Source organism: Octopus sinensis, linkage group LG23 (assembly GCF_006345805.1).
Source record: "Octopus sinensis linkage group LG23, ASM634580v1, whole genome shotgun sequence".
Taxonomy (NCBI): domain Eukaryota; kingdom Metazoa; phylum Mollusca; class Cephalopoda; order Octopoda; family Octopodidae; genus Octopus; species Octopus sinensis.
In genome coordinates, this window is record NC_043019.1 from 22,285,023 (window position 1) to 22,301,353 (window position 16,331).

Sequence of the window (16,331 nt, forward strand, 5' to 3'; positions counted from 1 at the left end):
TCCCAAGGAAGGTAATATTTCCCCATGGCCAGAAATGTTTTCATAGAGCAATGGGAATGTGTGACATTGCCTGTATGATAGTGATGTTCATTCACAACCATATGTGATATCATGAATCGGATACACACATACAAACACAAACATATCTGCACATATATATAAACACACCTATATCATCATCATCATCGTTTAATGTCCATTTTCCATGCTAGCATGGGTTGGATGGTTCGACCAGGGTCTGGGAAGCCAGGAGGCTGCACCAGGCTCCAGTCTGATCTGGCAGTGTTTCTACGGCTGGATGCCCTTCCTAACACCAACCACCCCATGAGTGTAGTGGGTGTGTTTTATGTGCCACCGGCACAGGGGCCAGGGGAGGCTGGCAATGGCCATGATTGGTTGGTGCTTTTTACATGTCACTGGCACGGAAGCCAGTCAAGGTGTCGCTGGCATCGGCCACATTTGGATGGTACTTTTTACATATCACCAGCACGGGTATCACAACGACAATTTCCATTTGATTTTTATTTTGATGTTGATGTTCTTGACTCAATAGGTCTCCTCAAGCACAGCAGGTCACCTAAGGAGACCTACTGAGTCAAGTACACCAAGTACAAAATCAAAATCAAATGGAAATTAAGAACCAGAATGGAAAAAAAAAATCACATCTTTAATTGATGATTATGCCATATATTACTGATAGTCATTTCTATTGTGCCAGCTTATTTAGACATACAGAAATGGAGTATAAAATACCATTCAAATTAATATATCCAAAAATATATGCCAATACAACGCTATCTAGGCAATCCAAAATGGGGTATTATTCAAAGAGAACTAAGGAAATATCAATAGATGAACACAAACAAACAGAATATTAAGAAGAAACATAATATTCTAAGAAAAGCTAGCTAAGCATTTAACTTTTGATGACATCAGTTGACAAAACAATAAAAGATACACAGAAATTTTGTCAAGATAATTATCTATCAAATATGCTAAAAATTATTTTAGAAAAAATATGTTAGATTATAGAAAAAAACCATGTGGTTGGGAAACAAGCTTCTTAATGCACTGTCACACCTGCAGCTATATATATGACAGGCTTCTTTCAGTTTCTATCTATCAAATTCATTCACAAGGTTTTTGGTTTGCCCAGGAATATAGTCAAAAACACTTGCCCTAGGCAGGTGCCATGCTGTGGGACTGAACCCAAGACCACATGGTTGGAAAGCAAGCTTCTCAACCGCACGTGGTCAGTTATATCACCATCAATACCTTCTTACTTGAAAAGTACCTGAGGGAAATATTCATTATAATAAATATTGATTATTGCAGAGCCTTTTTCAGCTACTGCCAACTGCATATGGTTATGTAAACCTACTAATTCATTACCTCCTCTTAAGTTAAGTTAATTCTTTGGCTCAAAAAGCAAAAAGCAAGGCCATGTAGGGGGACATGGACTTATGTACAGGGAGGGTGTTCATGCAAAGAGTTCAGGCCATTTCTGGTCTAGAGAGTCTTTGAACCGAGCGGTCGTCGGCATCTTCTCTATCTCGTCCGGTAGCTTATTCCACGGATCTGCAACCTGGGTGGAGAAAGCCCCTCTCCTTTGATTGAGATGAAATCGTTGCAGATAGAGCTTTTTGGAGTGACTCCGCAGCCGACGCTCTGGAGCAGGAGTGAAGAACAGCTCTTTTGAAAGGTTACACTTTCCGCTTATGATGTTGTGAGCGAGAATGAGATCAGCACGGCGGCATCGTTTTTCGAGAGAATAAAGGTCGAGCGTCTTCAGCCTTTCTTTCATAAGACAAATGCTTGAGACCAAGAACCATGTGGGTGGCCAGCTTCTGGACTCTTTCGAGATGATGTATGTCTTTGAGGAGATAAGGTGAAGAGGCTTGAATCCCTAACTGCTTGTCAAGTTTACCCTTTGACTTAAATTGTAGTTATCTGTTTGTGTGTGTGTATGTGTGTGTGTGTGTGTGTATGTGTGTGTGTGTGAAACTATTATTATATAGTTTCAGAGTTTAACAACATTATTTTTCTGTTTTCTTTTTTCTTCTTTTCTCCAGGTGTTTGTCCCCAAAATAGTTGTCATGTATTTAATTGGTGTCGGTGCAGTCTTCTTCTATTTGTCTCAGGTACCAGAAAGATTAGCTCCAGGTAAGAGTCTCATGCAAATAATCTATATTTTTGTCTTTCTTGCCTTTTTCTGTTTTGTTTTTTTTTCTTCATATTTCTCATCTATTTCATAAATGGACAACAAGCATTCTGTCATTTATCATTCATCACTCACCATTCAATGTCACAGCTGTGATGGATGTAGGATTGGAAACATCATTAGTCAAATGTGTTGAGTCAAGGAGTACAATGTACTATGCCGCTTTATACTCTGAGTTCAAATCTTGCTCAGGTGAACTTTATCTCTCATCCTTCTGGGTTGCATAAAATAAAGTACTAGCTAAGTACTGGGGTCTGTGGTATTAACTATTGCCCTCCCACCAAATTTTAATCATAATGATTATAAAAATATTGGTTTCAAGGCCAGCAATTTTGAGGGGAGTTGTAAATTGACTCCAGTGCTCAACTTGTACTTAGTCTATTGATCCCAAAAGGATGAAAGGTCAGCCTTGGAGGAATTTGAACTCGGAACGTAAAGAGGGACAAAATATCACTAAGCATTTTGCCCAGCATGCTAATGACTCTGTCAGCTTGCTACCTTAATAATAATAATAATAATAATAATAATAATAATAATAATTATTATTATTATTATTATTATTATTATTATTATTATTATTATTATTACTACAACTACTACTAAGTCAGTGAGCCGGCAGAATCATTAGCATGTCAGACAAAGTGCTTAGTGGAATTTTTTCTAGTTCCTTTATGTCCTGAGTTCAAATACTGCTAAGGTTGGCTTTGCCTTTCATCCTTTCAGGGTTGATAAAGTAAGTACCAGTTGAGCACTGGGGTCAATGTAATTGACTTGACCTCTTGCATGGAATTGCTGGTCTTGTGCCAAAATTTGAAACCATAATATTAATCTTTAAACCCAGGTTTTGTTGGAACTCCTGGAGTCTTGCATGCCTAGCGGACTTGCTGCCAGCAGCTTACAGTGCCATACTTAGCAGCATTTCATCTTTCTTTAAGTTCAAGTTCCGCTGAGATCGACTTTGCCTTTCATTTTTTTCAGGTTTTATAACATAAGTATCAGTTAAACATTGGGGGGCAATATAATCGACTTACTCCCTCCCCAGAAATTGCTGGCCTTGTGTCAAAATTAGAAACCATTATTATTATTCTATGTTTGACTTTTACTTTATATTTGTACAAGTTGGCTCCAAGTCTCACCCAGAGACCTCAAGAGACGACAGGTTGGAAGTTCATGTTGTTGTTATGCCTAGTGTGCCATATATTTGGTTTTGTATTTAGTGTTGTACTAGTGAATGTCAAAAGAAAAACATACGAAAATTATGTTTGTTTTAAACCCTGAGATTACATAGAAAGGATTTTGCATAGGATGTGAGCAGTTCCCATGAGCACTATCTTTTGAATTTCTGCCATTTTTGGTTCCTGGTATCTGAGCTAGTTAGCAATCAGCCCCTTTTGCTATCATTCCCAGGGCACCTATGACAACAGGTATTGTTTTAGTCTTCATGTTCCACATTTTGCACATTTCACATTCCACATTATTATTATTATTATTATTATTATTATTATTTCTTTTTTCTCTCCCATTCAGGAATTTTTGACATCGTCGGAGCCAGTCACCAAATTTGGCACATCTTTATCTTCTCATCTCTTGTGTGGTGGCGCAAATCTTACATGGAACTCTTAGACTATCGCATGCAGTACCCTTGTGTCCACAAAGCATCCACATAACATCCAACAGATCTTTTTAGGTTTTACAAAAAAAAAATTCTTTTGAAAAATTCCATTTCTTAATTAGCATCTCCAATTAGATTTTCGTGTCTTTCAAATTTCACCTCCTCCTACCACAATTTTTACAACCACCTTCCACCACAATTTTTCCTCCTCCTCCTCCTTCTTCTTCTTCTTCTTCTTATTTTTCTTCTTCTTCTTCTTCTTCTTCTTCTTCTTCTTCTTCTTCTTCTTCTTCTTCTTCTTCTTCTTCTTCTTCTTCTTCTTCTTCTTCTTCTTCTTCTTCTTCTTCTTCTTCTTCTTCTTCTTCTTCTTCCTCCTCCTCTTCTGACAGAATTAGATGATTGGGCACAGCAGTTTGGATGTTGGTGATTCAGCATGGCTGGCTGGACATTGAACCCATTTTGGTGACTACTTTTTGGCACTGGAGAGGAAACACACATGCAGAGAGAGAGAGAGAGAGAGATTACACATACATAACTTGATACTCACATACAGAAACAGCAAGACAATGAGAGAGAGTGGGGGAGTAGAAGAGAGAGTGAGAACAAAAAAGCATTAAAACTTCTGATGTCAAACAAATCTGCATTGAATCAGTGACATCAACTAAGTAGCACCGAAACAGCTGTGTCCTCTTCTGATTCTCCTTTCTTCTTCTTCCTCTTTCTGTCCTCTTCTTCTCCCAGAATTCCATTGCCTCCTTTCTCCCAGGCCAGCACAACTGTCATTCTTACGATAACAAGACTAAATATGACAGCTTTCAATATTCTAGTCCATTATTTTTTTTTTTTTTTTGTAATGAAAATTGATTTATTTCCCATTTTTAACAAACAATACCATTATGCAACAACGAATGTCAAACGAGTAATATTGTTGGATATGCAAGTGCATATATATGTGTATGTGTGTGTGTGTATATATATATGTATGTGTGTATGTATGTGTCTGTGTGTATATATATGTATGTATGTGTTTGTGTGTATAAATATATGTATGTATGTATGTATGTGTGTGTGTATAAATATATGTATGTATATGTGTGTGTGTATAAATATGTATGTATGTGTTTATATGTATAAATATATGTATGTATGTGTTTGTGTGTATAACTATATGTATGTACGTGTGTGTGTGTATAAATATATGTATGTATGTATGTGTGTATATATATATGTGTGTGTGTATGTATGTATGTATGTATGTGTATATATATATATATATATGTATGTGTATATATATGTATGTATGTGTGTATATATATGTATTTATGTGTGTATATATATGTATGTATGTGTGTATGTATATGTGTATATATATATATATGTATGTATGTGTGTATATATATGTATGTATGTGTGTATGTATATGTATATATATATGTCTGTATTTATGTGTGTGTATATGTATTTATATATGTGTGTGTATATATATATGTATGTATCTATGTATGAATGTATGTATATATACCTCTGTCTGTCTATCTGTATACACATACATATATATACGTCTGTCTGTCTGTATACACATATATATATATGTATGTCTGTATGCATGTATGTATGTACCCTGCCACACACATAGACATATGTACATGGATATACATGCGAAAACACATAAATTTGTATATGAATATTCTATATATAAGCCTGTACAAATTGATAATTATATACGCTTATAAATAGATATTTATATAAATATGTACGTATGTTTATGTATGTTTATATAAGTACCATGATTACATATATATATATGTATGTATATTTGTATATATGTATGTTTGTATTTATATAAGTACTATATATTACATATGTATATATATACATGTGTGTGTGTGTGTGTGTGAGACTGCAAGCTTGTAAATATATTTATATGCATGTATATTCACATATATGCATATGTACATCTGCACATGCACACACACACACACACACACACATCTCAAAGGCTTTTTCAGTGTAACACTTTGTTTTCATAACTAGAAAAAGCTTTGGAGTCTAGAAAGAGGAGGACCTCTACACGGCTACTGAATCTGCTAGAAACAGCAGTCAGATTTCACTCAAATCACACCTTGTCATCTTTGAAAAACAAAAGAAAAGGAAAAAAAATGGATCAATGCATTGGATAATGTAGTCTGTGATACATGGAAAAACAAAAGATGGGATGGTCATGGTTGGAATCCCTTTGATCGTAGGTCTGCCTAATCAAAGCTGACTTGTGCTTAAAGAACAATGACAGTGACTTGGATGAAACATGGATTCCTTTTATCAAAAATGTGTTTAGAATGGAGATTTCTTTACTTGAGTTTGTGATTGATTATAAAAAAGGCGAAAAAAGAAAAAAGAAAAAGAAAAAGAAAAAAGATATTGTTGCATCTTGGTAAAGTCATTTTGACTGTTAAGAGCACATGCACTATTACTATTTACACATTTGAAGGCAGCAAGCTGGCAGAATCGTTAGCACCCCAGGTGTAATACTTAGCAACATTTTGTCTGTCTTTATGTTTTTTGAGTTCAAATTCTGCCGAGGTTGACTTTGCCATTCATCCTTTTGGGGGTGGATAAAATAAGTCCCAGTTGAAAACTGGGTTGATGTAATCGACTCACCCCCTCTCCTGAAATTGCTGGCCTTGTGCCAAAGTTTGAAACCAGTATTTACCCATTTATTTAAAAAAAAAAGTTTATTGTTGGTTAATGGCATAAAATTTCCTTTGTCCTTCATCTGTTGACCAAAACCCTGATCACTCTGCTGCACTTTCTGTTTACATTCTATATTCCTAGTCTGTTGTTCTTGTATACAGAAAAGCCTCAACAGAGTATTCTGGAATTTAGAGTTTAAGATCCTGGGACCAACTATTAATTTTACCCGTCTGTGTCTTTGTTTTAATATTCTGCAGTATTTTTTGGGGGTTGGTAAGTTCTCTGATCCTCTTGTGCCTATAGCTATTAATCCCACTCCATACACACACACACACACATGCATGTATACACACACATACACACACATGTATGTATACTCTTTTACTCTTTTACTTGTTTCAGTTATTTGACTGCGGCCATGCTGGAGCACCGCCTTTAGTCGAGCAAATCAACCCCGGGACTTATTCTTTGTAAGCCCAGTACTTATTCTATCGGTCTCTTTTGCTGAACCACTAAGTGACGGGGACGTAAACACACCAGCATCGGTTGTCAAGCAATGCTAGAGGGACAAACACAGACACACAAATGCGTTGTGTTTTTTTGTGCTTTCTTGTTTGGATTAACTATATATATGTATATATATATATATATATGTGTGTGTAAGTATAAATGTTATGTAATGTATGTATATATATATATATGATATGTAACATATGCTGTGTGATATCTATAAAAGAAAGAAAACTGATATCACCAACTGATAGGATACACGGTAACCAAGCAAACTGTGTCAGAGGTTTATGTTGTATCCCTTTTTTGGGCCCCATGTGGCAGACTCTTGCTTCTGAAATAGCTTAGTCCAGTCCACTTAGCTGATAATAGACCCCATCACAGGTTAGGAACAGCTTGCAACTGCAGGCAGCAGCAGGTAGGCAGACAGGCAGCACTGAATTCAAGTCCTCCAACCTGTGGGCCTGCAGAGATTCCCTGCGCCCCTCTTTCCCGCCCTCTGCTCCAACCCTCTAATATACAACCTCAAACCAAAGTCTTTCTGTCTCTTGCCATTTCAAAGCAAATTCTGAAGTTGTGAATATTGACTGTGACTGATAGGTAGATGGATGGCAGCAAGGATGAATGGATGGGATGAGGGCTGGGTGGGTGGATGGATTGATGGATGGGTGAATGAATGATGGGTGGGTGGGTGGGTGGATTGATGGATAGCTGAATGGATGGATGGATGGACGGATAAATAAGTTGCTTATACAATAACATATCATTTCATATTAAATGTTCTTGTGGCACAGTGTTCCTCACCACCACCACTGCCGCCGCCGCAGCCGCTTCCTCCTCCTCCACCTCCTCCTCCTCCCCCACCTTTTCACCTGATAGATAATCTTTTAATTTCAACCATTATTTCATTGCAGACATTTAAGAGATGCTTCTCTAAAAAACACACAATAAGAATATTTATTTAGGGTTTTGTTATTATTTTATGTATTTACTTATTATTTTTTTTTTGAATGCTATATACTATCCTTGGTATATATAACTTCCAATATATCCTGCCAAATAGACAAAGATTACATTGTATGTATGTATTTTCTTCCTCTCTGTTGGACAATACAAGCACTTACACACACACAACGGAAACTTCCGCTTACCAAATTCAATCACACAGCTTATGGGATATATATGTTTATATATATATATATATATATATATATATATATATAACATATACATAGCATATATATGTGTATGCTATACACATGCACCCCTCCCCCCTCTCTCTCTCTATATATATATATATGGTGGCTGCCCCCTCGTTATCGAGTATGGCCATTGCACGAAGCTTAATCAATGTTATCGTGCAATGCCTGTGCAAGAAGATTTTTTTTTTAAGTGAGGAAAGGCTGTGCACTGAGTCAATCCCACTCACTAAGCAACAGCAGCCATAATCCGAAAAGAAGAACAAGTCAACATCATCGGTAACCACTGAGCCGCAGGTTTTATGTCGGAGTTATCCCAGTTACATACATACATACATGTGTGTGCTTGTCTGTGTGTGTGTGTATATATATATATACACATGTATATACACACATACATGTGTGTATTCATGTGTGTGTTTATATATATCTGTGCATGTTGTGCTATAAATGTATATATACAATATATGCTATATAGGTAAAAATATGTATGCTTTATTTCATTTGTGTATAAATTCCCACGATGCATTGGAAATATTTGGTGCTGAACAAAACATTCACTAAATTCTTGATATTTTCTCAGTTCATGATTTATTTTAAATGTATTCTGTTGCTATGCCTGTCAAATATGGGGGTCAGTATTACTGATTTAGCCCCTCACACCAAATCTGCTGGTCTCATGCCAAAATTTGAAACCATTATTATTATTATTATTATTATTATTATTATTATTATTAAGGCGGTGAGCTGACAGAATTGTTAGCACGCTGGGCAAAATGCTTAGCAGCATTTCATCCATCCTTACATTTTGAGTTCAAATCCCACCAGGGTCAACTTTGCTTTTCATCCTTTCAGGGTTAATAAATTAAGTACCAGTAAAACACTGGGGTCTATGTACTATGTAATCAACTAGCCTTCTCCCCTGAAATTTCAAGCCTTGTGCCTTTAGTAGAAAAAATTATTATTGCTACTATTATCATTATTATTATTATTATTATTACGTGGCCGTTGCCAGTGCCGCCCCGACTGGCTTCCGTGCCGGTGGCGCGTAGAAAGCACCATCCGATTGTGGCCGTTTGCCAGCCTCGTCTAGCACCTGTGCCGGTGGCACGTAAAAAGCACCCACTACACTCATGGAGTGGTTGGCGTTAGGAAGGACATCCAGCCATAGAAACATTGCCAGATCAGACTGGGGCCTGGTGCAGCCTTCTGGCTTCCCAGACCCCAGTTGCACCGTCCAACCCATGCCAGCATGGAAAGCGGACGCTAAACGATGATATTATTATTATTATTATTATTATTATTATTATTATTATTATTATTATTATTATTATAATACTTAGCATACTGGATGAAATACTTGGCAGCATTTCATCTGTATGTTCTGAGTTCAAACTTGCCAAGGCTGACTTTGCTTTTCCACCCTTTCAGGGGTTGGTAAAATAAGTTCCAGTTGAGCAGTGGGGTCAATGTAATCGACTTACCCCACCACACAAAATTTCAGGCTTTGTGCCTATATTAGAGAGAATTATTATTATTATTATTATTATTACTAATATTAAGTAATTTCATCAAGGACAAGTGAGATGATAGAAATTTGTTACTCTCTTTTCTGAATTCAAACTTCCCTGAGATTCCACTAGAATAAATACCAGTTATACACTGGGGTTTATTTTATTGACTTTTTCTAGTGTTTTTGTGTCCAGTTTAACCTCACCTCCAAAAAGAAAAACACAAAGTGGGGGATAAATAAATCCCTATTGTTATTATTTATTATGAAATCATTATAGACTCAAAAGATTTGTGCTGGGTTTACAATGGAATCAAGTCCCAATTTCCCGTTTTATTCATATCAAACCCTTTAACAATACACGAGAAAGACTTGAGTGTTACACCATCCCGTTTAAAAAACTGGTTTCAATTTCACTTTATTGGGATTTTTTTGTAGTATCTGTACCTCAAACTCTTTACAACACTTAAGAAAAGCATGAGTATCACAACTTCCTATTTGACACTTCCATTATAAATTAAAAACTTAGAAACTTTGATCACCATGTAAGAAAATGGTCCTTTGTTTTTGGTCTGTTTGTGACAAGAACTTGGAGCAGAGACCCAGCTCTTGAAGAGCTAAGTTTCCTGTGATCCCTGTTTGTTTTTTTTTTTGTTTTTTTTTAAAAGTCAACCCCTGTTTATGACCCTGTCATTTCTTTCACTTATACAGTGTAATGGTTTTGGAAAAAAAAATACAAAAAGAAGAAAAACACCCCAAAACCACCACCACCACCATTACCACAAATAACAATAACAACAAAGGCACAAACTTTACAATATGTTTCTCATGATAATCATCATCATTGTTTACACATCCACTTTTCCATGTTTGCATTGCGTTGGATGGAATCTGTTGAGGCAGACTTCCTACGACCAGATGCCCTTCCTATCATCAACCCTCACCTGTTTCCAAGCAAGCCTAATAAATATTTCCTCATGGCCAGGCATGGGAGATTAAAAATAAAGCACATCATCTGATTGACACTGGCACTCACATGATGTCAAGACAAGCATGCATAAATGCATACACACACATGCACATGCATATACACATCTGTATGTATATACATACATTTTATATATATATATATGTATATATATATGTATGTATGTATATATATGTATGTATATATATGTATGTATATATATGTATGTATATATATGTATGTATATATATGTATGTATATATATGTATGTATATACATGTATGTATATATATGTATGTATATATATGTATGTATATATATGTATGTATATACATGTATGTATATACATGTATGTATATATATGTATGTATATATATGTGTATATATGTATGTATATATATGTGTATATATATATATATATATTGACCGGCTCGCTTAGCCAGTGGGGTGGCGTCATTCGAAGGCTAAAGCAATGCGAATGCATTGTGACCAGCGATGTGTAGCGACATCTGATGGTCTGGTCAGTCACGTGATATATATATATATATATACATATACATACACACAGTTAAGTATATGTCCAATCATAGAGTGATCAATGGTTTCGCATCCATAAAGTGCATAGCTCCATGGTCTTGTCAGGCTCTAATGGCAAAGGATGTACCCTTCACCATTAGAGTCTAATGAGTTGTCCATAGAGCTATGTGCTTTATAGATGCAAAACCATTGGTGACTATGACCAGACATATAATTAACTGCATGTAAATACATTACTACTCTTTGCTTTAGAGTGTTCTTTTTTTCAGATATATGATACACTGAAGATACACACACACACACAGTGGCTTTCAGTTTCTGCTGCCTAAATTCACTTGCAAGGCTTTGGTTGGCCTTGGGCTATAGTGAGAGACACTTGCTCAAGGTATCATGCAGGAAGACCGAATCTGAAGCCATGTGGTTGGGAAGCAAAGTTGTTAACCACATGGCCATTCATGCATCCCTTAAGTAAATCCAGAGCAGCCGTTATGTACCTCTGTCTGAAAACAATACCATTCCACTTTAACTCCTTAAGCATGTTGTAGAATGCAGGCAGGGCCTCTGAGAGAGAAATCTTGCAAGGGAAGGACACATGTTTATCAGGCTCCTTGGGAAAGAGAAAAGTATCAGGGCTGGACGCTATCCTACTAAAAGGCGTCGAGCTGGCAGAAACATTATCATGCCGGGCGAAATGCGTAGCCGTATTCCATCTGCCGTTACGTTCTGAGTTCAAATTCCGCCGAGGTCGACTTTGCCTTTCATCCTTTCAGGGTCGATAAATTAAGTACGAGTTACGCACTTGGGTCGATATAATCGACTTAATCCATTTGTCTGTCCTTGTTTGTCCTCTCTGTGTTTGGCCCCTGTAGGTAGTAAGGAAATAGGTATCCTACTAAAATTCGAAGGAGCTGTGTGGTTTTTTTTTATCAAGGGCTAGTCACATATTCATGGATACCTGCTATTAGAACTAATGTATTAATCAGGTGCCGGTCCCTCCGCTCCAATACTACCACCTCTTCTTTTGGTGGCCCCTGAATGCAAGAATTTTTTGTTGAAACGACACATTAAAAAAACCAGCTTTAACCAAATCCTATGAACAGTTCTACACGTTTTTTTCACTTTCTGATCAAAGCAAAATGCACAAATATAGATTTAAAAAAATGGAAAAGTAATGAATTTTTTTTTTGTTTTATTTCTATCTCAACAATATTGAAGAATTTTATACTTTTACAAATTTTACAAGATTTTACTTTTTAACTAAATGTATATACCCAACAGATTGTATGCATGTTTATGAATGTGCATTTGTGTGTGTGTTTACATGTATATATATATATATGTATATACATACATACATACATATATATATATATATATATATATAATATATATATATATATATATATATATATATGTATATATGTATGTGTGTATAGATATGTATATATATATATATATGTACATATATAGGTATATATGTATATGCATACCTATATTTACGTATATGTGTATGTATGTATATATATATATAAATATACATATACATATGTACATCTATATATGTATTATGTACATACCTATATTTACATATATGTGGATATATATATATAAATGCACGCATATATACACACATACTTAACATGTTTTAACCAAAATGTCATTTCTAATATCAACTCACTATTTTTTCCCTTGTTAGATTCACTGAAGTTGATAAAAGGAAAAAAAAGAAAAATGTGAGGCACTGTGGCTGTGAGTTTGAATGTGCAAGGTAGTGGTGAGGTGGAGGTATTGGATGGCTGGTGGTGGTGGTGGGTCTAAGCATTGGGTTGTTGACTAGAAAGCTGTGAGTCCAAATTTTGATCCAGCGATTAATTGATTTAATTAATTAATTATAATAGTTATTCTGTCTCAGAAATGGGGAACATATTTACTCAGCTTTAATAATAGTGGAGGCCCAATGGCCCAGTGGTTAGGGCAGTGGACTCGCAGTTGGAGGATCGCGGTTTCAATTCCCACACTGAGCGTTGTGTATGTTTATTAAGCAAAAACACCTAAAGCTCCATGAGGCTCCGGCAGGTGGTGGTGGCAACCCCTGTTGTACTCTTTCGCCCCAACTTTCTCTCACTATCTCTTCCTGTTTCTTGAGTAACGGTGCGATGGACTGGCGTCCTGGCCAGCTGGGGGGAACATATATGCCACAGAAACCGGGAAATCGGGCCCATGAGCCTGGCTAGGCTTGAAAAGGGCGCATAAGTAAATAAATTAATAATAGAAGGAATTTTTAATGATTTTTTTTCTTTAATGAATGAATGAATGAATGAATGATAATAAAAAAGAAAAAGTAACAAATTGTAAACGTAAAATTTCAGGAAAAATGACCCCACTTAAACAAACCCTGATCACCTCTCCCCAAACAATCCTTCCATCAGATTGTGTTATTAGCTTCAGTGAACCCAAAAGAACAAGCAAAAAGTAATGCCTCACTTTTAGTTGTATAACTGATACTAGAAATGACATCAGTCTATAAAGTCATACCTATGTTTAATCCCCACTCTGTAGCAGTGAGACAGCCCTTTATAAACTCCCTGCTATTGTCTATTCAAATGAGGGACCACATGTTTTTTTTTGTTTTTTTTTTAAATTAATTTTTTTTTTCTTTCACATTTAAAACCCTAGAAAGCATGTTCCAGAATTAAATCTGGGATAGTCATGTATGGCTGTTTCCCAATTCCCATTTCATGAGTTATTCAACTCCACCCCACTTCCTTTAAAAAAAAAGAACAAAACATCTGATATATTTCTGTGTCTTATCTGAGTTCCCAGGCCTATCAGTTAACCCGTCAACCATTTTTTTATATTGGTCTACCTCCGCCGGGACTGACTACATGGGTCTCTACTCAGATGAAAAAGAAAAAATAAGCTGGCAAAGGGGTGAATACCACTTGGCATTATTGACAACAACAACAACATCAATGCATGCTCTGAAGAATTCCATTCCTGTAACCCTTCAAAATGCCAAGATGAAATATAGGGTGCAATGTTATGAAGAAAAACCCCAAAATGTTCTCTAATCTTTTTTTGATTTCCGTTGTTCTGTGTTTGTTTGATATAAACTATTCCAATGAAATATTGTTGGTGTTGTTCATTTTAAAGACTGTTGTGTACTTCTGTTATTATAATAATAATAATAATAATTGCAGCCATTTAAGAAACACACAAAACCGTTAGATTCACTTCAACATTTAAATTTAATTTGTCAAAATATTTCGCGGTCTCAAAGCGACGAAAATATTTTGACAAATTAAATTTAAATGTTGAAGTGAATCTGACGGTTTTGTGTGTTTCTTAAATGGCTTATAAACACTTTCCACACTGCAATTGTTTTCGTTCCAGCACACGATCTCAGATCAAGTCACTCACTATGCAAGTACATCTCCGTAAATAATAATAATAATTGTTATTATTATTGAGTGAGAGAGCAGTGCATGCCATAAAAGTGACACTGGGGTACAAATAAATGAAGTCCAATATACTCACCATAACTGCTTGTCTGATAAATGTGTACTAGGCACATGCATCACAAACATATGTACGTGACATGGTGATCTCATATCAAGATAAACAGCGTATGACCTTGCAGGTGGGGCCCAGTTAGAATTTTCATCAGGTCGGGTAGCCCATCCCACTCAGAAGATCCCTGAATAAGGTTTGTTTGAGGATGATGAACAAAACACCCATGTTTCCAGAGGTGAATTATTCAAACCCCAAAGAATCCTTCTCAACACATAGCTATGATGTTCTCCCACTACTTCTGCTCATGACCAGCAATGCACATATTGTCAGCCACCAACTGGTTAAGGCCAAACAACTGACAAGCAAATCTGTGGTATTGAGCAGAACATTTGTTGTAGCCCATCTTTTATACCAAGACAAAACAAGTACATGATAACACCTCCAATCAGTTAAAGTCAAAAGCCATGAGAGTCACCGCCTTCTTTGGAGCAGGTGAGGAGTGGTGTTTTCACAGCATGGATTATCTCTTTGTCTGTGGTTCAAAGTGATGACCCCAACACTCATCTTGGGTTATGTAACATTCAAGGAAACCAGCTGGATCTGCTGCAAGTAATGTCAGATTTTTCCCATGATGTGATCAGACTAGTGTGCTTCAGATCAGGCGTTAGAAGACATGGCATCCACCAAGCAGAAACATTTATCATGGCAAGTTCAAAGTACAGATTATTATTAATCTCTCTCACGGGATATGCTAATAGCACTGGCTGTTTGATTTATAGTTAATTATCTATCATCCATCACCATGTGGAGCTACATACTTGTTGCATGTGTGTACATGTGCATGTGTGTGTGTGTATGCATGTGTGTGTATGTGGTATAACTTGTTTATCAGTTTTAATTACAATTACAAAATATTTCAAAAGACGAGGAGGTCAGGTTGACATGCATTGAGATTGGTATGCATACATTCATGTATACACATATACATATACATGCATCCATATATACTTGTTTGCATATATACATTCATACATACATACATACATACATACATATATGTCATCATGGCATTGACTGATGAAGCATGATGTTGTTGCTAGGATACTATATAATGAGATCCATTAAAAGGATAATTCTGAGGCCAAAGAAATAAGAATCTATAGTATGGTAGAAGCCATAGCCACTCATAATAAAAAGGAGTACTGGTGGAATGTTCCAATGAAAACCTCAATAAAATGTAAACATAATAGACCTGACATTGTGATTTGGAATAGAGAAGACAAACTATATACAGTTGTGGAAATCAGCTGTGCAGCAGATGTTAACATAAAGCCAAAGATCAGTGAAAAAGAAAACACCTACTCTGCACTACTGAGGTATTTGCAGTTACTCAATCCAAATTACAAGTTCAGGTTTATACCTGTAATTATTGAGGCACTGGGATATGTAACACACTGCTTAAATACCAAACTTGAAAAATTAGGCTTCTCAAAACCAGGAAGGAGAAAGCTGATTTGAAGATTACAGATCCAAGCTGTCACTGGAACTAAAAATCTGTAAAACTTTCCTGA

At 36.1% G+C, this 16,331-nt stretch overlaps 1 protein-coding gene across 2 annotated transcripts in view; it reads left to right on the plus strand.

Moving 5' to 3' along the window:
• The window catches only part of LOC115223632 (progestin and adipoQ receptor family member 3-like), a 31,768-nt gene extending 26,906 nt beyond the window's left edge, over positions 1–4,862 (plus strand). For both annotated transcript variants that reach the window (XM_036512337.1, XM_029794301.2), the window contains 2 exons: positions 2,073–2,163; positions 3,749–4,862. In XM_036512337.1, the coding sequence (XP_036368230.1) occupies positions 2,073–2,163; positions 3,749–3,888 (231 nt within the window). In that variant the 3' untranslated portion in view covers positions 3,889–4,862. The remainder of the gene's footprint in view (positions 1–2,072; positions 2,164–3,748) is intronic.
• The last annotated feature ends 11,469 nt before the right edge of the window (positions 4,863–16,331 follow it).